Source organism: Nematostella vectensis, chromosome 13, assembly GCF_932526225.1.
Source record: "Nematostella vectensis chromosome 13, jaNemVect1.1, whole genome shotgun sequence".
Taxonomy (NCBI): Eukaryota; Metazoa; Cnidaria; class Anthozoa; order Actiniaria; family Edwardsiidae; genus Nematostella; species Nematostella vectensis.
The window spans coordinates 9120508-9146320 of record NC_064046.1 but is presented as its reverse complement, the minus strand read 5'-3'; the positions used below and the strand labels follow the sequence as shown (position 1 = coordinate 9146320).

At 40.7% G+C, this 25813-nt stretch overlaps 2 protein-coding genes across 4 annotated transcripts; both read left to right on the top strand.

The window, feature by feature from the left end:
* The first annotated feature begins 32 nt into the window (after positions 1 to 32).
* Positions 33 to 21775, top strand: LOC5518586 (E3 ubiquitin-protein ligase RNF31). 3 transcript variants are annotated; one of them, XM_048721212.1, is made up of 23 exons: positions 161 to 306; positions 3306 to 3726; positions 4148 to 4225; positions 4601 to 4827; positions 5648 to 6124; positions 7000 to 7334; positions 7447 to 7667; positions 8039 to 8383; positions 8456 to 8811; positions 9546 to 10061; positions 10677 to 10958; positions 11835 to 12095; positions 12815 to 13078; positions 13824 to 14021; positions 14750 to 14926; positions 15801 to 15899; positions 15985 to 16077; positions 17311 to 17425; positions 18067 to 18185; positions 19140 to 19302; positions 19640 to 19793; positions 20311 to 20479; positions 20579 to 21775. In XM_048721212.1, exons 2-23 carry the CDS (start codon positions 3414 to 3416, stop codon positions 20861 to 20863), a joined length of 5247 nt encoding a protein of 1748 aa, XP_048577169.1. In that variant the 5' UTR covers positions 161 to 306; positions 3306 to 3413; the 3' UTR covers positions 20864 to 21775. The 3 variants fall into 3 exon arrangements, with proteins under 3 accessions (XP_032219183.2, XP_048577169.1, XP_032219182.2); XM_032363291.2 differs by having other exon boundaries at positions 8039 to 8811; XM_032363292.2 differs by lacking the exon at positions 4148 to 4225 and having other exon boundaries at positions 33 to 306; positions 8039 to 8811.
* A 2332-nt stretch (positions 21776 to 24107) lies between these two features.
* LOC116602083 lies at positions 24108 to 25793 on the top strand. Its single transcript, XM_048720874.1, has 2 exons — positions 24108 to 24475; positions 24851 to 25793. The coding sequence occupies exons 1-2, from the start codon at positions 24176 to 24178 to the stop codon at positions 25166 to 25168; spliced, it is 618 nt and encodes a 205-aa protein (XP_048576831.1). The 5' UTR covers positions 24108 to 24175; the 3' UTR covers positions 25169 to 25793.
* Positions 25794 to 25813: the final 20 nt, after the last annotated feature.

The window sequence follows — 25813 nt, the reverse complement described above, 5'->3', positions numbered from 1 at the left end:
TCACATCGTGTTAAAGTATACAAAAATGAATACATCTGAAATAAAGTAGGCTTAGCGAAGGGAAAAATTATCTAGAACAATAGTAAAAAAAAACTTGTGACACAATACACGTATCCGTATGTGCGTATGCGGGAAAGTCCCTGTGGTATCACGTGACACCTTTCTTGGAAGGTGAAACAGGCGAGAAGGAATGTGAAACCATAGAAAGTTAAGGGTAATTCCCTCGGTGTTGCGGGACAACGGAAGATAAGTGCAGGCTTATTTGTTACTCACTACCTAAAGAACACGAAAATGCTATGTTTTAAGGTAAGTGTTCCCCCTTTTGCTTATTCAGGCCCGCTTTTCTTGATATTTTACCACCAAACACAAGCCAAATCATGTTATGTTTATCAAGCTTAATTTTTGAATTTGATAAACTTGACTGTTTGTGGCAAAACCCGTATGAAGATAGGTGAAGTAGAACAATCGTTAGGATGTGTTACCGTTATTTTACTATGCGTTTAAGGCAGTGTTTAAATCGAGGATTTAGTTGATACTCCAATGTTAACTCGTTGTGCAACTGACTCTATAGCTTCCTGTTCAAAACAGATTTATTTATATGCTTCAAAGGGACACTGCTTGCTAAATGCATGTAGGGCTTCATTCCAGCATCTTGAACATCAAATACGATTGCTGCAACCCGTTTTTTTGGCCTTGTTTCCATATTTTAGAAATCCTCGCTCGAGTACCCGAAAAGCGACCATTTTAATGAATTCCAACGGCGTCGCAGTTTTGAGCAGCGGTATCCATTGTTTCCATAGTTTCCATTGTGATGTCACTAGTGGGGATAAATTAAATTGTATTGAGAATTTGGCGGTCGAGCAGGCGCTCTGAGCATGTCACTAGTGAAAACACCGACAAAATAGGTTGAGTCCCCCAAAAATTGAATGCTCTATGATTAGGATGTCTACAATCAATACCTGTAATTTTATTACACCGAAAATACAATAATATGAAAACTATATACAGCAACCAGTTTTTTTCACTTGTCATGAGACGGGTGTGCACCTGTCTTGATAAGTAAATTTCTTCGGTTTCTTTGTCCATTCTTTGTCTTTGATAAGTAAGCTAAGTTCTTGTTACGAAGAGATTAGGGTGTCATGTAATACAATTTACTTACCTCAGAAATTTGTTTTAAACAGTTATCTAAATTCATTTTCATCTTGGCTAGAAGCTAAATAATGTAGGCCAAGAACAAAATTGATCAAGAAAGGTTCAATAATGTGCTTTTTTGGTCGGGAGAGTTATTTTTAAATTGACCAGTACTGATCGGACATTCGTCTAGTTTAGAGTTTCAAGTTGATTTTTTTTGGTAAAAATCGAATGAGGTTTAGCTTATTATTAACCTGCAAGAAAACCCGGGAGAGTTGATGGTTGATTGAACCATATCTGAACCATATTGAACCATACTTCAAAAGCTCAGAAGATCAATACATAACCACCACCACATACCATGCACCCTTGCGTGCATCCGAGTCTTGGACAATGTAGCCATGGAGATCTTGTTTGGGCATTGTTTTGCCTGGCTAGTTGAAGTAACAAAGAAAGCTTTCTTCGTTACGAGATTACTTAAGTACATTTTCAATAGATACGGGTAAAATCATCAACAAGAGAGTATTAGAGCATATAAGTAAATGTACTTACAGTATATGTCAGAATGATTTTTAATTAGAACAGTTTTTCATACTGGTTTTAACAGAATTTACATTCAATATTTGGGAAACAATCGCTTACTTTTCTTCAGATGATCGAATACGAGCTTTGTGTGAGCTATCACTACCTTTTTATCAGACAATTTGCTTGCAGCGTACAATAAAAGCACGGAAATACAGATAATACGCAGACAAAAATACCACGCGAATATCGACCTCTTCGTCAGATAAACTTGTGTGATAAATCCTTATTTAGAGAACAATCGGCAAGGCCATTTTGCTGTAAAAAGTAGCAAAAGAAGCTGTGATAACATTTTCCCCTTTAGTGACGGCCATCTTGGAATGACATGCGCAGTAGATAATTTGTCACCTTGGCAACATCCCCACCACTGAGGTACACTGCTGGTAGTTTTTGCGCCGACGTACCAAGCGGCGTTTTTCTGCACTTTTCTTGTATTTTCTCAAATAAAGCGAATAACCGCGCGAAAATACCCGCAAACTTCTTTTTATCGTCAAACAACTCATATTTGAAGACCCAATCATATTTAGTATGCAGTGTTCCTTTAACTAAAATTACAACCGCAGTAGCTCAAACAACAGAAGCATAATGGTAGCAGAAGACAAAAACCAATAGTGTTTTGGCGTTCATTTTGTTTCTCAGTATTTTTGCTGCATTGATAAATAAATTGGTGATAGATGCCAATTGCAACAGACATTTCACTTAAAATCGTTAATACAAACAACTGTTTGGACTGGCTGGAACAAGTCTGACATTTATGGATAAGGGACTGATTAAGTTATATAGACATTGCTGAGTCAGAACAATAATGGAAAACAATACTGCTGATAAAAATCCTTATTGGATGAATGTTAGAATTTCACAAGTGTCCCTGTACTGTACCCCCTGAGATGGGTACTGCAGTTATACTATCTACCTCCTATTTCTAGTACTGCATTTATACTATCTACCTCCTATTTCTAGTACTGCATTTATACTATCTACCTCCTATTTCTAGTACTGCATTTATACTATCTACCTCCTATTTCTAGTACTGCATTTATACTATCTACCTCCTTTTTCTAGTCCACTGCTTTATTCCTGGAATAATCAAACAAATAAATCCAAACAAAATGCTAAACACACACAATTGAACTTTAATATTTTGATTGATTCACAATTACAAAATCAAACTCATATTTTATGTGAGTCAGACTTCCAAACTCAATCAAACTAAAAACCAATCAATGATTTGATTAATTTCATTTCATTTGGTAAATATTGGAAATGCATACAAATGAAGTTTTAGCAAAGGAAAACATCAAATAAGCCAACATTTCGATAAGTTACTTTAATTGTCTTCATTGTCTTTGAATAACACTAACAGTAATAATGCAATAATAACAAAAGCAAGTTCTATTGTGTTCCATTACCAAATGTTCTATTGATTATGCTGGGCTTGGTTTCATGTTACAGCAAAAAGAGAAGCCACACACATCAACTGCTTGGGATAAATTCTTCATGTAACAATAATCTATTCATAGTTAATGTGTTTAGAATTACCTGATTTTTTGTCTAGTTGTAAGTTAATAACAATCTTTATGTTTTCTCTTCAGAAACACCAAGATTATATCTGCTATTGACTTTCCTTTACACCACTAGCTGTTGCTTTCTTCAATCCTATTAAAATAAACATCTGAGCTATATATTAGGCAAATCATAAAATGCCAGAAACAGAGCCACAGAGGGCCAATCTTCATCAGCAATTGGTTACATCAACACAATCAAGCACAACCACAGCAACCCCATATCGTCTGGGCTCAGCCGCAACAACCACCTATGCTACAATACCTCGAAAAGTTATACCAAGCATATATCAAGGATATACTTTTCCCAGAGATCCTGACCCTGGGGGAACAAAACCAAAACCCAAGGTTTTATACTCAAGTATGACTATGCCGTCACATTATCAGTCTTATACTGCTGAATATGGACCTGCCTCTATTCCATTATTAAGTGATATACCAGGTGAACCCGGTGAGTATCATTTCGTACAAGGTCAATTCACATTTGGGCGACATCACACAAAGAGGCACTGGATGGCATAATGCACACAGGCCTGTAGCCAGGACTTTTAGCAGGAGAGGGGGGGTTTGTTTTCCCATTCAACGGACCATCTAGCTCGCCCTAGCTCCCAGTAGTACTCAATTTTCCTTCACTTAAGTGGATCTTCCAGTCGAAGAGGGTCCCATTTCCGGACCGCCCCTCCCCCCTCCCCCGTCTGCGTGTCTGGATGTAGTTCTTCATTTGAATCATCAACATTTTTAGCAATATGTAGTTCCAGAAAATATCCATACCCCCCCCCCCCCCCCATTAAGGGGATCGGAAATTCCAGGGGGGTGGGAGGGGGGTAAAATGCCCTTTTTCCTTAACAGTTACTGTATTTATTCTTTTCCAGGGGGTTGGAAAATTCCAGAGGGGTCGGTAGTCATACCTCCGACGCCCTCAATAGGATGGATATTTTCTGGACTACACAGTGAGAAATAGTCATTCATTTCTATGAAAAGCAGAGCTATAAAACCCAAACAGAAACAATTTTAATAACATGGAATAAATATTGTATTATTTAAACTGAGTGCAGTACCATGTGGTGCTCTCGCACCTTGTATATAACTAAAGTGGGGGAGACAGGTTGGCATAGATGACAGAACCTCCAGCTGCAGAGAGGGTGTTTAGCTTCACAAATTAATTTATGTTTATAATCCTAAGATTATAATTTAAAAATATGAGCTTACTTGGATGTGGATGGTTCATGAATACATATTATTATTATCATTATCATTATCATTATCATTATCGTTATCATTATTATTATTATTATTATTATTATTATTATTATTATTTATTTCAGGAAGGGAACTTGCATTTGTGGCAATCACCACACCGGCTGTTAACTTAGATGAAAACCTTATGATACTACAAGGTCTACGAACAGACTATGAGCAGGAATACTTTATGCCAACTGACCAAACAATGGAAGGAAGAGTGCAGAAATGCCGTCAGATAATTGATCTCTATGTCCCTATCAACGAGAAGTATAAACAACTGGATGTGGAGAATTTACTGGAAAAAAATAATGTAATTATTCACCCTTCACACATTTTATTTCTTAGTTGTGTTGTATTTCCTGCGAAGAAGCTTCCCCCATGTCAATAACTTGTTTCTTAGACTTTTTTATTTAATCTCTGAGCTCCCTAAATCCTGGTCCTGATACCAAGATGGTAATTTCTAATCAAAATCTCAGTTTTCTACAACAGTATCTTTTATTAGAAAAGACATTTTTTTTATTGTAACATGGCTCATGGGGTAAAGATGGAAGAGTTGATAGTGATGTACATGGCTCAAGGGGGAAAGATTGAAGAGTTGATAGTGGTTTACATACATGACTCAAGGGAGGATAATGGAAGTAGATAGTGGTATACATGGCTCAAGGTAGGAAAGATGGAAGAGTAGATAGTGGTATACATGGCTCAAGGGGGAAAGATGGGAGAAATGATAGTGGTATACATTGCTCTGTAGAGAAAAGATGGAAGAGTTGATAGTGGTATACATGGCTCAAGAAAGTGTTTTATTTGAGAAATGTGAGAGCTACCCTTCTTTGATAGTGTTTTTCCCTTGTTTTACCTGCGAGGGCTGTGCTCTCACTGTAAGCAGGACTGTCCCTTGCAGTAGTATTAACTGCAGGTACATTTTAAAGGCTGGGAAAAAGGTGACCACAGGTTTATTATTTTTTTTACTATATATGTAGATATACAGTCTCATGTTCTTCTATTAGCTGGCCCAATGTAATGGTAAACTCACTGACAAACGTCTTAGCAACAAGCCTGCAGTTTTCTCATGTACCCAGAGTGTTTATTTCTACCTTCATTTCTATTGTTGACAATTTTTTTTATTTAAGGTAAAAGAAAAGCTTATCTACACAATCCAAGCCCTGGCAATTCTTGAGAAATACGCAACAAATCTCCTTAAACCTATGAAACCTATTAACTGGAGGACAGTAAAATTTACAAGCAGCCTTGTTAGAACTTACCTGGAAAATATAGAAGGAAGCACTGACATATTGCGGCAAATGGGATACACTGCTAATGTACAAGATGGACTCTCGTTTCCTGATAACATCATTGAACCCAATGTAGAGAAAGTAAGAGAACTGGCCGCAGACCTGTATCTCGCAAGAGTAGAGATTGGGGACCTAGTAAAAGGCAAGCATCCTTATTTCGGTCTAAGAGAGCTGGATGATAAGGCAGCAAATGCGATAATAAGCCCACAAGGAGAAGCCAAAGGTGATGGAGTGAGGGTTGATGGTGACACGAACCCGTTTGACAGGGTGGATGACCAGAGTGGAGAAGATGTTTCTGATGGACCAAAGGCTACAGTGAGTAGTCATGCTTTCAACATTCACCAAATAAATTTGCTATGTGGTGTAATTGCACTGTGATACTGCATTTTTAAATTCTATTCCACTCAAAGCGGCTATCTCACCAGTTTACCATACTACCAGTTGATTACGTAATAATACCTGAGCCCCAGGCATGATTAGCCTTAGGGGGAGTCATGGCTGAAAGTGGTACAAATTAATTTATGTATAATTTTCTTTTGCTAATGTATAAAATAACTTCCAGTCATCCCCCCTCACATTAGTCATTATTTGAAAAGAAGTTATTGGCCACCACCTATTTCAGTGAAAACAGATGGGGGATCCCCGGAGACTGTTCCTATATCCATCGGACGGGGATCATCGTTGTATCTTTTAGGGTGTAAATTTGGAGCCTTGGGTATCTTTTAGGGGTAAAAATGAGAATGCCCAGGGATTTTTTTTTTACCTCGGTTTCTTTTAGGGTGATATTATAGCCATCACTTATCTAACTTGTAGCTCATGAAAGAGCGTTAAAACGTGTCAATCGGTGTTTTTAGATCGCTTATCAGCGAAAAAATCACACAACCCACGGTATCTTTTAGGGGGTAAATTCATGACTAACCACGCTCACTTTAGTATCTTTGAGGGTTAAAATATAACAGACCACGCCCACTTTAGAATCTTTAAGGGTTGTTTTAAAGAAATCCTGACGATGATCCCCGTCCGTTTGATATTGGAGTACCTAACCCCCTTGGGGGGGGGGGGCAATTGCTTAGATAAATTCCCCTAAGGGATTGTATATAAAACATTAAGGATTAATGGTAACTGAAAGTACAGTCAAAGAACGACTAGTGATTTTATAAGAAATTTGAACAGTGATTATTAAATTACAGCAAATTCAACGAGAGCATGAAAGTCCTGACAGTGGAAGTGATTACGAAGATGCACTGGACAACATTCCTCCAGGCTCCCCTCGGCCATCCTCAGCACAGGAAGCCAAGCCTGACAAAGCAGCAGCCCCGTCTTCACCCTGCTTTATCTGCGGTGAGGACAAGGTGGAATTGACTTGTAAGGATTGTGCTGAGGATTTTTGTAGATCTTGTGATGGAGTCTTCCATAGAAATCCTGCACGGACCAGCCACACAAGGATGAAACTGGGTGGTGGTGCATCCAAGGGTGAGGCTACCAGGAAGCCAGATGGTCCTCCAGCACCAGAAGATCGTTTCAAGTGAGTACATTACATGTCAATGCAACTAAATGAAGCTGAGAACGCTATTTCATGATGAGATCTCCTACACCTGGAAATGATGTTGATCTTGCTGTTCTTGTTGTTTTCACAGAGGAAAGCGTCCTATACCAACACCCAGGAAAAGAAGTGTCAAGGAACCTCCCAATAAACCGTCTCCACAATCTACTGCCAATGCGCTGATTGAGACAAGAAGTTTGTCCAACATTCTGGCACCAAACAGGGCAGTCTTTTTCCCTCCCTCATATCAAACAAGTAGTCTGAACGATGAAGAAGAGCACATTTATGTATCTCCAAGGGCCTTCCTAGATTCAGGTACAAAAAAGAGATGAGTAGTATTAAGATATTTCTATTGATGCAAAATCGCTATCATATTGAAACATTACATGCTGTGATGCTCATCAAAGACACCAGGCTGCAACCCAGTAGAGAAAGATTTAGATGACGTTCAACTACTGTACAATCCAAATACTCCTGTAACCAAATTGGCCCTTTATACAGTAGGGGAACCTACCTAACTTTTTTTTTTTTTTTTAATCTAACAGAATATAGTGCTTTAACTAGCCTAAATAGAAATCGTTTATGTTTGCTGAAACCGACCCACAGTTATACCTGTAGTTGAGGCTACCTATAGAGCAATACTCGAAAATAATAACTCGACTAAGCAATAAACATTTTTTTTACAGAAAACCCTCCACCACTTCCTCCCAAAACTACAAAATCCAAACCAGTCCGCCGTCAGCTTTCCTGCCCAAACTGCCACTGTATGAATATGGAGAATTCCAAAGCCTGCAAAGTCTGCCATCAACCACTAACTGAGCGTGATACATTCTTCCCAAAGGCAAACGATGCAAAGGAGAAGCAGCCTGGAGTTCCACTGTCTTCATATTATCCTTTTTCAGGGCCTGTAACATATGGTCTGCCTGTCCCACTATCTAACTCCCAGACAATCCCACATCCTGCCTGGCAAGCATCAGCTACAACAAGCAAGCAAGAAGTGATGGCTGGTAATTCCATGGCTGCAGTGGCTGGTAATTCCATGGCTGCAGTGGCTGGTAATTCCATGGCTGCTGAGACTGGTAATGTCATGGCTGCAGTGGCTGGTAATTCCATGGCTGCAGTGGCTGGTAATTCCATGGCTGCTGAGACTGGTAATGTCATGGCTGCAGTGGCTGCTAATGCCCTGTCTGCTGTCGGATGTATACCATTCCCACAGAACATAATGACTACTTTGCCAACCCAAACTGGACATATGAGTGCATCCTCTGAGATTCCAGGAATAAAGACAACACAGCATACCAGTGTACCTAAAACCGTTAAAGAACAGTGGCAGTGCGAGTATTGTACTTTTCTTAACTCTCTGACTGTAAAGATCTGTGATATGTGCTTTAAGACGCGGACTGCCAATGCTAAAGTGGTAAAGCCGGAGCAAGATCCTGGCCCATTGCCAGTATACCAGGTAAAAAAAACACATACTTCTTACTTTTCAATAATGGCTAGATAAGAGAGAATTTAAAGAGCTTGGCATTGAATATGATTGTGAACATTACCATCCAGGGCTAGAAATTTGACTTAAGCGTTTTAACTTACATGGAACATGCTCTCATGGAACAGTCTGTTTACTTGCTAAAGCTAGAAGTAAATTGATTCGGAGAGAAACACTTTCTCAATAGAACAATGTGGTAAAAAACATGTTGTCTTGTAACCATTGAAGCATGGCCAGCGTGCATACTGGAGTGGCCCTCAGTCAATAAGGGTTACCCAGGATTCTTTCTGTATACCATCGACAAAGATTTTGGGTCAAGAAATGAGAAAAACAAAACAAACAAAAAACATTACAATGAGAATGCACTTGTTTGACATCATGTCTATGTTACTCCTTGTCATGAACGTGGTAGATAGCCGCCGGCAGGCATGAGCTACGCGCCAAGCTTGTCACCTCTGCAGGGGGCATGAACCTCTTAATTCTGTAATCGCTGGAGGTATATCATATATATAAACTCATGGATACTCACGAAGGTCTGGCAAGGACAATTCATCCAAACATATTCCTACAACCAACCGCTGTAGTGGATTGGTAAAATGTTGTAACTCTGTGCTGACCCTTCGCTGCAATTCAGTGCTATACTTAAATGGTAATTGAACAAAACCTTATCCACTCTAGGCCTACTAAGTATTCCTTTTTTTTTTTAGGAAAGAAGTGTTGCTCTAACCACAAAACAACCAACTTTGATGTCCCAACAACCCAAAATGTATCAACCACCTTTGATAATGCAACAACCGAAGATGTCACAACCACCTTTGACACAACAGCCTTTAATGTCCCAAGTGCAAGCCACTGCCACTCAGTCACCTGTAGTTACACCATCAACAGCCACCATGACCCCAACACCCAACATGGGGCCGCCAAAAGGCTATGACTCATATTTCCTCAGGCTTCAGCATCAAGAAGAAGAATACTTGGCAGGAGAGCGAGAAAAGGCAAAGCCATCGAGTGAGTCTTCCCATGGCAGTACTGCTCAAAGTGCCGCTGGGTTACAAGATTTCAAAATTCATGACGCTGTTAGGTCTTCCTCAGGACCCCAGGGATTGGTATACCCCCAGCAGCCTATAAGGACGGCTGCACATCAGTCTATGCCCTCGCAGAACTTGCCTACAGGAGAACTGGACCACGCCTCTCCGCCACCTGCTTACTCGCAAGTAATTCAGGTAGAACTTTATTTGATGCTCGCAAGTGATTTAGGTAGAACTTTATTTGATGCTACAGTCTAGATTTTGAGATTTTCTCTAGCCTCCCTGACCATTAATTGAATTAATTATTGTGAAAAAGGGCTCCTCGGATATCACTGCAGCTTTAAGACACTACTATGAATACGCTTTTATTGGGTCATTCCTGGCAAAAATTCTAGGCACACCCCACAGAAGAAGAAAATTAAGGCCTACGACAAACGCCGTTCTTTTCTTTTCATGTGCCGTTCCAAATGCAAATGAACATAGAGCAATCGTATTGGTTCATTTGCATTTCCAACGGTACATGAAAAGAACGGCGTTTAAACTAGGTCTAAGAGTTCAAAAACAATGCTGCTATTCCCACGTTTTCCCTTATTCAATTCAGATACTTCCAGTTGACCCTGTTGGCGAGTAAGAAATAACTGTTTATTTATTCTAGCATGACTGTACATCCTCTTTGTTTTGACACAACATGTCTCAGGCATAGAGGTTGACTTGAAAATGGCCAACAGGCAAAAGGGAAAAAAATGTCTCCTGATGGGCAACTTTAATCCAGTATGTTTAAAAAAAAACCTTTATCTTTTTACCTTACAGCATCGCGACATGTACCCAGCAGTGTTTTCTCCAACTCTTCCTGCTAGTCGATCCACAACTGTCACCCAGCAGTTAACTCCTCAAACCACTTACACCCAACGAACTGCACAAGGTCTACCCTCCTATCCCACACTGCCCCCTCCTCCTCCTCCTCCTCCTCAGACCACGCCCTTCGGGTATTCCTCCGCCTCGCACGAGACTCAAAACCCGATAAGAACGGACTTATGGCGCGAGCGGGAAGAGATGTTAATTGAGGGCAGACGTTACGTGGACCTGCTGAAGGTAAGCGGACAATGTGAATGTTAATGTAAATACTTCGTTTGTATAGCGCTTCACGTAGTTGAGAGTCATGAGCGTGAGTGGTATCCGGATTGGTCGCCCCAAAGAACCTTTTCCCAATCACAATCATGGGCAAGATCTCCCCACTCAGAGAACGATCGCCTTAGTGGTACTCGGCTTGGTTCTGATAACACCACAAGCGTAAAGATGGTAGAGACCATAATATAGTCGACACCAGTTTTTCGAAGGTTAGCTTTCGAAGTCAAATTGAAAGCACGCTACCGAAAGCTCAAACAACTTTTGTTCGGATTTATTTTCGTTTAGTGAACGGAATAGAATTTTTACGGACTTTTACGGAGTTGTTACCGCGTTTTTAACAAACAAACAAAAACCCCATCGTTGCGTGGTTAATAAGGTCTCGTATCCATATCAACAGAGCCATATAAACCTCTAATAAACATAGAACATAATTTTAGCTCTGTTTTAGCGTAAGTATTAGTTCTGTATATTGTGAATGTGTTTTAATGGCAATCTTGCTGAAGGTAGAACAACAGGCTAGATCTTTTAAATCCTCCAGCTCAGCTTAATGGTGATGAAAAGCAAGGGGATTCACAGTTTCTGAAAAATCCCAAGCTCAACTGATCACAATTTTCATTGCAATTTGGCGATTTTGGACATTTTTAGACATTGCTAGAGAATGTATCAGCACCCAGAGTTGAGAACTGGGAAAAAGCGCCACATACCACATGCTCGATATGGAATGAATTTAACATTAATTGAACTTATTTAATAATCAACAGGTAATTTAATTACCATGGGTGTGTATTTTATTCACTAGGCACCGTCTTTAAAGTCTTTGCATATTCTCTTCTCTTACAGACGGCTGAGATAAATAACTTTCTCCCGGAAGAGCTAAACATCGCCATCACACTCAGCGAAGGAATGGAGATGGGGCCAATCGAATGGCTGAAGACCAAGTGGTTTGATTTGATTCACACGGTCATGCTCAGGGTGACGGAAAAGTCAAAATGTGCTGATATTGGTAACATAAGTCCTGAGGAGGCGAGGCAGGCTCTCATCGAGCACACGGGGGATGTAGAACCCGCAGTCGAGTACTGCGTCACGCAGAGAGAAAATAAGGTATGCTGTTAATCTGGTGCGACGAACAAACTACAGTCAAGAGACAAACAAGCAGGTTAGCGTAGGTGTTGCAGAATCAGTGTTTTGCGCCTCTGTGAATACATAATTTCGCTGACGCTTCAGCAATTCGCCTTTCGCAGAAAGACTTGAGAGCTGGAGACATTTGTGACTTAAAGTTTCATTTTACCAAGCATATTTTTACCAGAGATGTAAGCGGAGATAGTGAAAGAAGAGATGAAAGGAAAAGGAAGGATGGGAATTGATCCCTTTTTTCTTCTTATGTTCTTCTGTCATCGCTTATTCGCCAGTAAGGACAATGGCGAACTTTGGATTGATGGGATTGATGTCAGGTTGTGTGAGTTTTGCAGTTTTATTTCAAATTGTTTGGTAAACAGAACTGCCGCACCAGAAAACATTTTGTGCAATCGCACCCAGTTTACTTCCTGTGGGCCGACGGAAACCTCAAACAACAAGAGACAAAAGAATCTATTAGAATCCGTGCTATTCAACAGGCCGTCTGCTGTAAATTATCAGTGAAGAATTTTCCAATAGACACACTGCTTTAAAATTATGTAATATTTTTCGAATTCACCGTTGAAATTAATCAGAGATTGTTGACCGGAAGTAAACTGCTGACATTGCTGAATCGCCAAAATAAACTTCACAAAGTTTTTGATTTTTCTTTATTTTGATGCAATTTCACTTGTATCTCCCTCTAGCTTACGAAGGTCATGGATTCAGGTATTTATGTGCGAACGGATTGCATCAAAGAACTAGACAAAAGCAATGGAGACGTAGATAGAGCGATCCGAAGCCTGGAGCTTTTGACCCTCGCCCCCTTCCGCCAGCGCATACTGGAGAGGTGCCGCCCCGTGGAGGGGGAGGGTGAGGCGGCACCATGCCCTCCCTCTCGACAAGTCAGTGAGACAGATGAAGAGAAGATGTTTTGTGAGACCGTGTCTGACCGTGACCAAGACATCGAGGTATGGATTTATTGATTTAGCTTGTTGAAAGCTTTTGGGAAGGTGCCAGTTTGATAGTGAACTTTTATTTGAAGCTGGACCCTTATTTGAGCTCAGAATTTTACTTCGCCTGATGATAAAGTGTGTATGTATATGGAGCCAGTGTCTATATATAAAGCCAAGCCTGTCTATATATGGAGCTAACGTCTATACATGGAGCCAAGCCAATGTTATATGGAGCCAGGCCAATGTCTATATATGGAGTCAAGTCAATGTCTATATATGGAGTCAATATCTATATATCTATGGCTAAGTTCACACGGCGTATTATCCATGAGCCGTATTGAATGCAAATGCATGGGAATAAAGATGAAACAATCGACTCTATTCTATTTGAGGGGTCTCTACCATATAAGTTTGAAAATAGGTTATTTGAGGGGCCTCTACCATATAAGTTTGGAAATGGGTTATTTGAGGGGCCTTTTAGGCCAACATTAAGGGCGCTTTTGTTACCTATCATTCTGGAATGAGAATGGTTGGTAGAGAATTTTCAGAATGGGTGGAATGGCTTTCATTCCATTACGGAATTGGAACGCGGGATAAACGAACGCGCGCTTTTTCTATTCTAATCATTCTCATTCTGCAATCACGGCGCTCGTCCAATATTTTACGCTTTAGAGGGGTCGCCTCATTATTATTTAAAGCATCGTTTTTTTTTTCTCCAGTGTAATGGCTTTCTGTATGCTTGTTGTTGTGCTCTTTTCAGCGTCGAGTTCGCGTGATGCTGGCTCAGAAGTCCATGCTATCCTGGGGTCGGGCGCTAACTGCCATCAAACTGATCGACGAGAACTTCGCTGTTGAAGATTCCATTATAGCGGCTCAGGACAATGGCGACCTGGAGCGGTCTAAAAAGTTCTTGCAACGAGAATGCATTGTGTGTATGGACCTCAAGCCGGAAAACAGAGTATGTATTTCGTAACGCGAAGAAATAAGGCGCACCGGTCTTCCTGTGAAGGCGATGACACTCAGCCACGCCAAGTCTACGTTCTGTTGGCTCCTGTTTTTATCACTTTACGCATATAAATTAATACTTTCAGATACATCGATACACGATGAAAAGACAGGAGCAAAAAATGGCAAAATTAAAATTGTAAGGTTGTGTTAGCTTACATTTTGTTTATATTTTGCCTAGAGACTCTTTGTATAATATAAGACAAAATAAGCTTTTGTATTTTTTGGAGATATTGATTGAGCAAAGTTGCCATAGATCATGAAAAAAGTAGCAATTTTGCCCAAATTGGGCAATTTCAGACAACTCAAGAGTCTTACAATTTGCATTATCTCAAGAACGGATTATCTTCCAAAAAATACTAAAGCTTATTTTGTTTTATATTACACAAGGAACATCTATGCAAAAAATCAAGCGAATATAAGCTAACACGATCTTACAATTTGAACTTTGCCTTTTTTTGCCACTGTCCGATGAAAAGACATATGAAAAAAAAGGCGAAAATGACCATTTGGAATGGTTATGTTAATCCATTTGCAGTTTTTTGTGATTTCCAAGTTATCAGCATCGAGTTTTTTTTTAACGGTAGCATTCCATTGTGTCTGTTTGGCTTAAGTTAATCAGCTGATATAGCATGAGTAAAGTGGAGGTTTTCTTCTTAAATGTCTTCTCTTTCTCATTAGATGATTACCATGCTGAACTGCCAGTGCCGGTTTTGCAGTGACTGCGTTTCCCAGTACGTCAAACAGATAATCCAGGAGCAAAACATCATGCATCTGGTCTGTCCGGCCTGTAGCGAACCCAAGAACCTTGAAGACGATACCGTGGCGACGAATTACTTCAATCTTCTCGATATATTGGTGAGTAACCCTTCAATGAACCTTATTTGCCATCAAATTACTCCAAAGTACTTGATGTTTTCGGTGAGTTATACAGGGAAATCCCTTCAATTAATAATAATAAATAATAAAATATTTATTTGTAAAGCGTTAAAACTATGGATACATATTCTAAAGCGCTAAATAAAAAGAATCAAAGATAACAAAAAGTTACATAAAAAAGGAAATATTAAACAATGTAGGCTAGGCGGAACAGATACGTCTTGAGCGCTTGTTTAAAATGGGTTAGTCCTCTTATCCGCCTGATGATAATAGGAAAATTGTTCCATAGCTCTGGACCGGCATGTGGAAGAGCGACTGCAATTGATAAGGGACTTCAGATGGATAGATAGATAATCCAATCAGTAAATTACTCCAGCTAATTACAACAAATTACTTCAGCCATTAAAGAAGAACGTTGTCGAGAGCGAAAGGCAATGACTTTTTTTTACAAAATTTGTTTTTAACAATCTCTAGATACTTGTCACAGCAAACCCACTACTCTATTCCACCCAATACCTCAAAGAATGTCGATCCACTACTCCTTTGTTATATCATTGGACATTCAGCGGTTTATTCGCAAGGAAACCTCAAAAATACAATTTACGAATGAACTGATATATTATTGCTGTTATTTGATTATCAATATTTTGGTTACTCGCTTGAATTAGCCGATGGAAATGGGTGGTTTTTTTTATTATTATAAAGGGGAAGAAGAAACGGTGTCCCTATGCATTCGTACCCCCCCCCCCCCCCCCGCCCCCAGCCTACGTACCCCTCTTATCCCCTAGATGCCTTAGTAAGAACACCCTAGCCAATAACACCCTAGCCAATAACAATGATTGTCTTGCAATAGATTCGACCGTTGGTGGATAATCCTACTCATGATCTTTTTCAACGAAAACTGAGAGACCGCACCCTGATGAAAGAACCCAACTTCCGCTGGTGCTCGCATGTAAGTCATTCAACATTTGTGACATGTCACGATCATTTTAGCAGTTTTCAGAATAGACATCTGCTAATGAATCTTTTGGTTTTAGTGCTCGTCCGGGTTTATCAATGAACGGCCAGGAATCTTGAAGATGCCGTGCCCTCATTGCCATAAATACACATGTTTCCAGTGCAAGAAACAGGTAAGGAAGAATCGATCGGGCAAATGCTTGTCTTTTATCGTTAAATAAATTGTATGTTGTATTTTAGCGTATTTTAGTTTCGCAGAAATGCGCCTGCTCTAAACGTCATTAACACTCAATTTTCGTAATTTTTTTTACCTAATAATATTTAGTGCATGAGTCAAATCCATTATACGAACAATTTATAACATTTTTCAGGGTTAACATGAACCGTAACCTTAATCTATGTTTGCGTAAGCTATATCATAATATAAACTATGTAGCTCTTTTAGAGATGTGAATCATTCGGATCAGACGATTTAGCGAATCATAGGCATGTTGATTATAAACTATCTTGCATTGTGTAAGCTTTATTTTCCCATGTTACTATGTTACTATGTAAACTTTTCTACCCAAATAGTTGTGTTCGTCAACCAGGATATAAGTATGGTTCACCCAAAACTGGTCATAAGACTGAAGAAGGCAGAGGCGACTACTAGCTTTTGGCGAACCAACGTTTCTACCAATATAGCTGTGTTAGCTATATTACTCATTTAGCTATATCATATACCTGTGTTAGCTATATTACTTATTCAGCTATATTATATAGCTATGTTAGAATCAAAAAGCCCAAACTGTCGCGATCTCGTACCAGAACAATGAATACAATACACCAAAAACTGGAAATCGACTTTGCCCAATTTTCGTCTTTAATAAGACTTCTTCAGGGCAGACTGCCCTGAAGAAGTCTTATTAAAGACGAAAATTTGGCAGTCGATTTCCAGTTTTTGGTGTATTATATAGCTATGTTAGCTATATTACTCATTCAGCCATATTATATAGCTGCTATGTTTGCCATGTTAGCTATATTACTCATTCGACTATATTATATAGCTGTTATGTTTGCTATGTTAGCTATATTACTCATTCGGCTATATTATATAGCTGTTATGTTTGCTATGTTAGCTATATTACTCATTCAACCATATTACATAGCAATGTTAGCTATATGACTTCTTCAGCTATATTACGTAGCTATGTTAGCTATATTACTCATACAGCTATATTATATATCTATGTTAGCTAGATTACTTCTTCAGCTATATTTTATAGCTATGCTAGCCATATTCCTCATTCAGCTGTACTACATACCTATGTTAGCTATAATACTCATACCGCTATATGTGGATTTATTACATAACTATGTTAGCTATAATACTCATACCGCTATATGTGATTTTTTTTTTGGTGTAGTGGGAGGACCAGCACGAGGGGATATCGTGTGAGCAGTTTGCTGCTTGGAAAGAAGCCAATGACCCCGAGGCGCAAGCGACAGGACTTGCAGCACATCTAAAACAGAATGGCATTGGTAAGTTGCGATATTGAAGGAAAATACTCATCCCTATCACTAGTTGGATGCTAATTGATGGGGAACAGCTATAGGGAATGAAGTCTATTAGAGTTTATCCCATTAAATGGAGCCATCAGTTGGATAAAGTCTATTTTTTTTTTAATTCCATTCACTGCAGAAACTATATTGTCGCTCGGCTGCACAGGAGACAGGAGAATTTTGTACCCACAATACAAAAAAACGAACTAAACTAGCCACATAATCACCACTAGAGAACTCTATGAATCTATGAGAATCTATTCTCACCGGACGCACCGGTGAATAAGTTAAACTTCTCATTAAAATATGACTCATTCGCTTCTCCTCTCGTAGTTCGGCGCTCCAATCGTCTTCCTCCCATTTAGCCAGCAGCGTGATCTTTGGATCTGGTCATTGCCCACATTCTCTTTTCCCCCACCCTCCCATCCCTACTTTAGTCTTTCCTGCTATCACTGGGCTCGCCAGGTCTCCTTTCCGAAACTTAATGAGCACAAAGAGGACGGCAAGAATATAGTACTTTGTTCAGATCAGTCCCTGTGTTAAATATTATCGTAAGTTAATCTTTGAACGTGTGCTCCCGTCCATTTACAAAAGTCTTGACCTTCCGTGTCTTTTTGTAGAGTGCCCGAACTGTAAGTTCCGCTATGATCTAGCCAAGGGCGGGTGTATGCATTTCAAGTGCGGTCAGTGTAGCCACGAGTACTGCAGCGGGTGCTACGGGCCCTTTAGACACGGAGCGGTGAGTAATCTGTAAGGCCAAGCAAAGAAAGCGAGCGGGTGCTACGGGCCCTTTAGACACGGAGCGGTGAGTAATCTGTAAGGCCAAGCAAAGAGAGCAAGCGGGTGTTACGGGCCCTTTAGACACGGAGCAGTGAGTAATCTGTAAGGCCAAGCAAAGGGAGCAAGCGGGTGTTACGGGCCCTTTAGACACGGAGCAGTGAGTAATCTGTAAGGCCAAGCAAAGAAAGCGAACGGGTGCTACGGGCCCTTTAGACACGGAGCGGTGAGTAATCTGTAAGGCCAAGCAAAGAGAGCAAGCGGGTGCTACGGGCCCTTTAGACACAGAGCGGTGAGTAATCTGTAAGGCCAAGCAAAGAGAGCAAGCGGGTGCTACGGGCCCTTTAGACACTGAGCGGTGAGTAATCTGTAAGGCCAAGCAAAGAGAGCGAGCGGGTGCTACGGGCCCTTTAGACAAGGAGCGGTGAGTAATCTGCAAGGCCAAGCAAAGAGAGCAAGCGGGTGCTACGGGCCCTTTAGACACGGAGCGGTGAGTAATCTGTAAGGCCAAGCAAAGAAAGCAAAATCCCACATGGTGCGTTGGTGCGCTTTCTTTTCGGCTTTTTTGCATTGTTGTCGTGACATGCCGTTTAACGCAAAAGGGAATAGGTCGCTGTCGCATCTCGGCGACCTGGTACGGCAAGCAGTAAATCGACACAAGGTTGCATGAGAAACATCCGACGAAGGTTTAACGCTCGAAACATCCGCGCAACTACTATGTTTTCTAGAGGCATACTTTTAAAACCTTTTGTTGATTTATAGCCTTCTGCACCGCACCTACGCACACAATTTAGTTATTCTACAGCTTGTCTGTAGTCTTTCTAGTTATACCATCAAATTGGCACGAATCTGGGTTAAAGTAGGGACTCAAAATGTGAGTACAGATGTTCATCATCGCCCGTTGTCGGTTTTGCAGCACTGTCCGGTCTCGCCCCATTGTGCCATGCGCGGTCTCCATGCCCATCACCCACGTGACTGTTTGTTCTACCTGCGAGACAGGGATCCCGAGGAGTTACAGCAACTGCTGGCCGAAAATAACGTGGCGTTCGACACTGTTCCACCACAGAGAACCCTGAGAGGTTAGAAAATAGAAATTATCAATTTTCAAAAAAAAAATAATAATAAGAAAAGAAAGCCATAAACACTGCTGAACACCTCAGAATGGAATATAAAACAGAATGAAGAAATGAAGCTCATTCTTAACGCACTAGCTCTAAACATTTTGACCTGTTTACGTAAACAGATGTAAATGGGTCTGTATTCGCGCCTAACGTCTAGGTCCTTGAGTTTCCCGTTCCTATCGGGATTTTCCGAGTGCAACCTTGAGTAAAACCAATATTCAAATAAAACCAAAACAGGTGTCAACAAGAACGATTTCTTGTCTGGACGGGACTTTACCGTTGACTTCCTTTCCAGGGCAAGGGGAGGCGAACGCAGCCTTCGAACCAGACGAGGAGGAAGGCGCAGCTGCCGCCCCAGGCCACTGCCGCGTAATGGAGCAGGCAGAGGCTGGGACCGAGGATAAGGAGTGTGGGCGCCCAACGCCTGATGGGTATGCCGGGCTTTGTAGGTAGGTGATATACACCTATTTCAACAAACATAAAAAGTGCAGACGGCAAATGGTAGTCCCACAACCGAAAAGTATCATGCATCTCATTAAATTTTAACCAAATGCAGGAGAGCAGGGACCAGTCATGCAATAATCAGTTAAAAGGTTATTGGTGCATAGCCCTGGCATAGCTGGAGTTTATTCATAATCACCTTTCGGTCTTGGAACTGTGGAACTGCCATCAGCCATTCACCATGTGCACTGACAAGGTTTCTTTAGTGGCCTCATACTTCCAGTACAGAGGCGTATTTGGGAAATTAGTTTAAATGGTTAGAGACCGCAGAAGCAGCGTACAGAGAGATATTTTATTGTCGGGTCAAGGGTTGTCACAGCTTCCATACCCCTTTTAGGACGCTTTATAGTGAGTAGTTTGTTTGTGGGTTTGTTATAGGTAGCGTGTTTAGTGACGTATATTTTGAGGTTTGATGTGACGACTTAATTGTGGATATTTTCACATGACGATTTTCCTATGCTTCAGAATGCATTACATCGAGTACCTCGTGGAACGAGTAAACGCAAATTTAATCGACCCAGTCTCCATCATGACCTCTGACCAGCTGAAGCTTGCACTTGAGAGAGAGGACCAGGCAGTGCCCCAGAAAAAGGAGACGGAGAACAACAAGAACTTCAGAGCGCGCCTTGTTCAGGTTAGAGCAACAAATAAAATCGTGTTACTGGTTTTACTCTTGTTGCCTATTTTGATTGTTTTAATTGATTGTCCTTGTTCGATCCTTGTTCAAATTCAGCTCGTCAAAACGCAAATCCCATTGCCAAGGAAACCACCCCGAAGACGAGTTCTTGATATCGAAGAAGAGCCCTTGCGCATAGCCGCCAATGAGCCACAACCCGCCGCTGACCCCTTACCACGTGACAGGCCACGCGGATTTGTTTTTGAGGACGATATTGATGATGATCATAACCCTGTCTTTGAACGTCAGGATTTAGGTCCCGTATTTCACTTTGATGATGATGAATATGATGCTTATGATTATGATGATGGTGATGGTGATTATTATGATGATTTGACCTGATTTACCACATCACGTGATGTTTTAATTATTGATTTCTGAGGGGTGAATAGGTGGGTGGTTGGTGGGTGAAGGATATGGTATAATATCGAATTGTTCGATGGTAGCCTTTAGGCTGATTTAGACAGCATGATTTAGTCGTATGTGACCTGCCCGCGACACCCCTACAACTCAAGTCGTAGAGTGTAAATCAGCCTACGACTCCGCTACGATGCTCGACTACTAAAGTCGTAGTGCGTAATTCAGGGCTAAGACATGTCGTAGGCAGGTCGCATACTACTGAATAGTGCTGTCTAACTCAGTCGTTTCGATCCGACAGTTCTCAAAGTTCCAGTGTTCAAACAAGTTTCAATTGTGTATGTTGGATCTGAAGGTTCCTAGTGTTTCCCTAAGTACATTGGCAACGTGAAACTGGTGCTTTTTAAAACGAAAAAAAAATAATGCTTTATATAGATTTTGGCAAGCACGTTAAAAGGTTTGCATCAGCTAAGTTTGCATTAACTACGCGTGTTTGCAGGCTAGTATTGGCAACGCCAGTAGAAGATTGCTATGATACATTTGTGCGATGGAAGGGTTTAGTAGAGTAACATTGTAGTAGTTGTATATAATTTTTGATAGATAACAGACTCAGCTTAAACCCTCCCTTGCATGTATGTGTTCTGATTATGATAAAATAAATGCAATCATTTGTTTTGACACAATTTAGCAAAACCTTGATAGCATATATGGCATGTCGACATGTAATGTCTTCAATTTTAAATTATATCAATTAATTTTTATAACAAATTATATATTTCAGTAGAAGATGTGGCTGTAGCGTCCCGGAAATTTCATTAACGTTTGTGTGCTGTGCTGGTTCGTTGTCCTAAGAAACTCGCCTTTGTTCAATTAAAATATATATATTTTTTAAATGAATGCTAGTACGATTTGCTTTGTTGACATTGACCCCTCAACCGGCCTGTACCGGCTTTGAGAAGTACCCACAACCCAAAAAATTCATAAATGCAAAATAAACACAACAAGATGAAGTTACTCTACGCTCTAAGTGATAAATGGTCTTGAAGATATGCATCCAACCAAGGTGATAGCAACTACTCTTAAGCCAAATAATAGCACAGGTTCTTAGTTGACAAATTTCAAATCGAGCAAGTAAAAAAGGCGAATCACCCCTCTTAACGAAACGCTCAAAATACCACACAAGGGAGAGAGATCAGCAAACCGCTCAAGACCCAAATAGATACCTTTATTCTGATCCTCCAGGTTTATTTGCATGGCCTCAATGTCCACTCCTTGAAGGCTTGTAAGACCACTTGGATGCCATTACGGATAGCAAAGCATTCTGGGAGATCCAGGGTAAAATTCACGAGGGGAGGGCCAGTCAACACTCCTCTAACAAAAGTCAGATGGTTTTTTAGAAGTCTTTTCACCGCGATAAATTCCAGGTCATACAGACCCAGAAAAACAATTTTGGAATCAATTTGGTTTTAGAAAAGACAGCATTTAGGAGAGCTGTGGTAATTCATTAGAAAATTATTTTCTCATCCAGGCACCATGAATCCACCTTTGCTTGCAAATATCCATAAGCAAAAACACTCAATTATGTCCCAAAAGACTTCATGATGCCTTAGGACACTCCCAATATGCTTATAGCTGTATTTTTTTATGAAAAATACAAGCAACCATCAACTTGTGCTGGCTTCAGCACAACGACGAGGGATTAAAAGTGGGGACAGCAAAGCACTGTTGAAAATCTAGGATACCGCTGACTAGGTGCAGCGGTGTTTCACTCTGTCAGGCTGTATAAAACTCAGTATGGGGGGGAGGGGGCAGGAATCTGTTTTCAGTCGTTTTTTTGTAAATTCAGATAAAAAATAGCCAGGAGTCAATGGGTTAAATATAAATTTAGGAATGTAACACAGATCAGACGCCATGGCTTTGTAATAAATAGAGTTACCGTATTGGAATTTGTATTTTTTTAAGTCCCCTTCTTTAGAAATTCCATTTGCTGGGAAACAATCTGTTATACTTAGAATTGCAAGTCCGCTTTCCCTGTCTCCATTACATCAATTCTTTGGGGTACATTTCGGGGACTGCTCGGGATTGTTTCGTGTCCCGGGATCAGTTGGGGGACTTTTGGGGATCGTTTTGGGTCCTAGGATCCCTCCGTGTCCTGTACAGATCTCTTTCGTAATTGCCAAAGATGTCGCTATAAATGCTCAGCTTCTCAGCAAAGCCTCTGCACTGGCGTGGAATGCTTCTTAAACTCCTTGATACGAAAGCCGACGAAACCCGTACTCACGATTAGCTTGAACTATGTTACACGGTATTTCGATTTCGAATGGTACTTGCAAGTTGCGTGAAAGCAACATTTCTCGCTTTAGCATCTCGCGGGGTTTTCTCTAAGTGAAACTCTTCCAGCTAATTGTGAATATTGATTAATATTGATGTTTCTCTTTGAGAAACAATTTCAGCTAATCATGGAATTAATAAATATTGTTGTTTCTCTTAGAAGCTTCAGCTAATCGTGAATATTAACGTCGTATCTCTTACCACGGGGTTTTCCCTTAGGGGAACTAGGTGTGTGAAAGTCACGAGGTCGTGATTGAGAAATAGAAGGGTGGGGCTATCGTTCGTGGCGGGGTCTTCTCTGACTTCCAGAAATTTGCGGATGGAAGTGAAGGCTGTGGCTACATTTGTTACATCCTTACGTCATCTTTGAATCGTGAGGGGAAGTGAATTCGTAGGCTTTTAGTAATAAAATTGACGTCTATGAGCTGGACTAGCTTTACGCGTGTTAATTTCAGTAGTAAACTGAATCTCGAAAATTCCTACATAGTACAAAATAAACAATCGAAGCGGCATAATTCTATTTACAAAATAAAGCACGTTATCTATAGCGATTCACAGGCGCTAATGTTGTTGTATAAGGGGTTTTAATTAAAAGTATCGGGGTTCGAACAAACAATCTAAAGTAAACAGAGTAATGTTACTCAGGATTTTCACTAAAACAAATATAGATATGCACTCGTAGCACGCACTTTAATGTTTAAGGTTTCTGAACGCTAGATAAGACTATTTTTAGTACAAGCGGTTCCACGAGTCACAAATTAGACTTTCCTTTTTGTTTGTCCTTGGAATTGCATACATATAAAGAAGCAAGACAGCGTATGATTTGAGAAAGGGGGTTTCCCGGATGATATTAATACAGGTGGTGATGTCATTTTGCGCACGTTTATATAGAGGTCGCCTATAGCAAATCAAAGCCATCGAACATAAGCATCGTTTACTTCAGGAGAAACCATAGTTAACTCCGCAATGTATTTAAAAGTGAAAAACTACCAAGACGGTGGATTAGTATACGATACAGGAGAGAGAGTAATGAGAGATAGGGGCGTCGTGCTATTCGGAATGAGTCCTGGAAACCCATATTTCAAAAGGCACGTCATTGAGAAGTACGTGGAGTTTCTTGGCCGAGAGCACAGAAAAATTGTGGTTATTGTTCCTCAGGAACCATCGGAGCACACTTACCGGGCAATGAGCTCTAAAGATGCGGTCGGGCGAGCGAAGAAAAATGCTGGTCGGTTACGAACACACTGCAAGAAAGCTATCGAAAAGGTAAATAAAATAAAATCTAATGGTTTGTAATAATTCAAAGATACAAGCCATTCTCGGACCTCTAATAATACAAACCTCCCAAGGTTTGTATTATTTTAGGTTCCGTGTTATGTATGCTAGGGAACGGTTCTTTATTTAAACCCCATTTAAACTTAGGAATGTTATTCAAACGGCATGTCACATATCAACGCCACAGAGTTTAGTCCTCTACGCAGAAGATGGGTTTTTTCCACAAAGAGAGAGTTACCCATTCAGCATCGTTTACGCACGTAGGGTAAATCTATTTACTCAGTTATTAAAACCCCTTTCTCACTCAGTCCCCCCCCCCCCCCCCCTTTTGCTGCATTTCCTTAGCATTGTTTCGTACGTTTGTAGGTATCTAGTATCAGTAACCTCCCCGGCGACTTCCATTTCGTGGACTGGCCGCGCGAGGTTGGCACGCACGAGGTGTACCTCGAGAAGCTAGACGACATGCTGCGCCTGTACCGTACAAACGCGCTCTTCAGACAGGACGCAGCCATGATGACAGCAAGGGCGCTAGGAAAGAACCCCCGCGACGAGACCTCGGACGGGGAATCAGGTAGGGAGAATTTTAGCCTCCTCCGCAGGCGTCTCCGGTGGAAAAGTTTTTTTTTCTATTTCGGGCTTCCTGTGGCGTATTCCGGTTCCGATTCAATTCGTAAAAATTCGTAGAAAAACACTCGAGATGCCTGCGGAAGAGGCTAGAATTGAGTGTTCGGATAAATAACTATTGCTTTAGAGGGGAATTGGTGGTGGCACATCATCTCTTCCCCCTTTCACACAACCTTCGTAGTCCCCTCTTTCCACACATTATGCTTTCTGCTCCTACTTTAAAAAATCCGCCACTGTTAGTCCGGGTGCGGGTACAACAACAGAGGGTTTTCGAATCAAGCACGCACACCTCATGGTCAATACACAGCGATAGCCTGGCACTTCACAGCAGTAGTAGCATGTTCAACAGGCGGCATCGCGGCCTTTTTTATCCTGCAGTTGTTCCTTTTTTCAGCTTCTACCCTTTCTAATTACAAGTACATTTTGATCAGTTGTTCCTTTCTCTGTTTCTGTCATGTCTAAAAGCAAGAACATTATGACCAGTTGTTCCTTTCTGTGTTTCTGTCCTGTCTAAAAGCAAGAACATTATGACCAGTTGTTCCTTTCTCTGTTTTGTCCTGTCTAAAAGAAAAACTATTTTGATCAGTGTTGTTCCTTTCTCTGTTTCTCTCCTGTTTAATTGCAAGTACATTTTGATCAGGTTTTTCCTTTCTGTTTTGTCCTGTCTAAAAGAAAAACTATTTTGATCAGTGTTGTTCCTTTCTC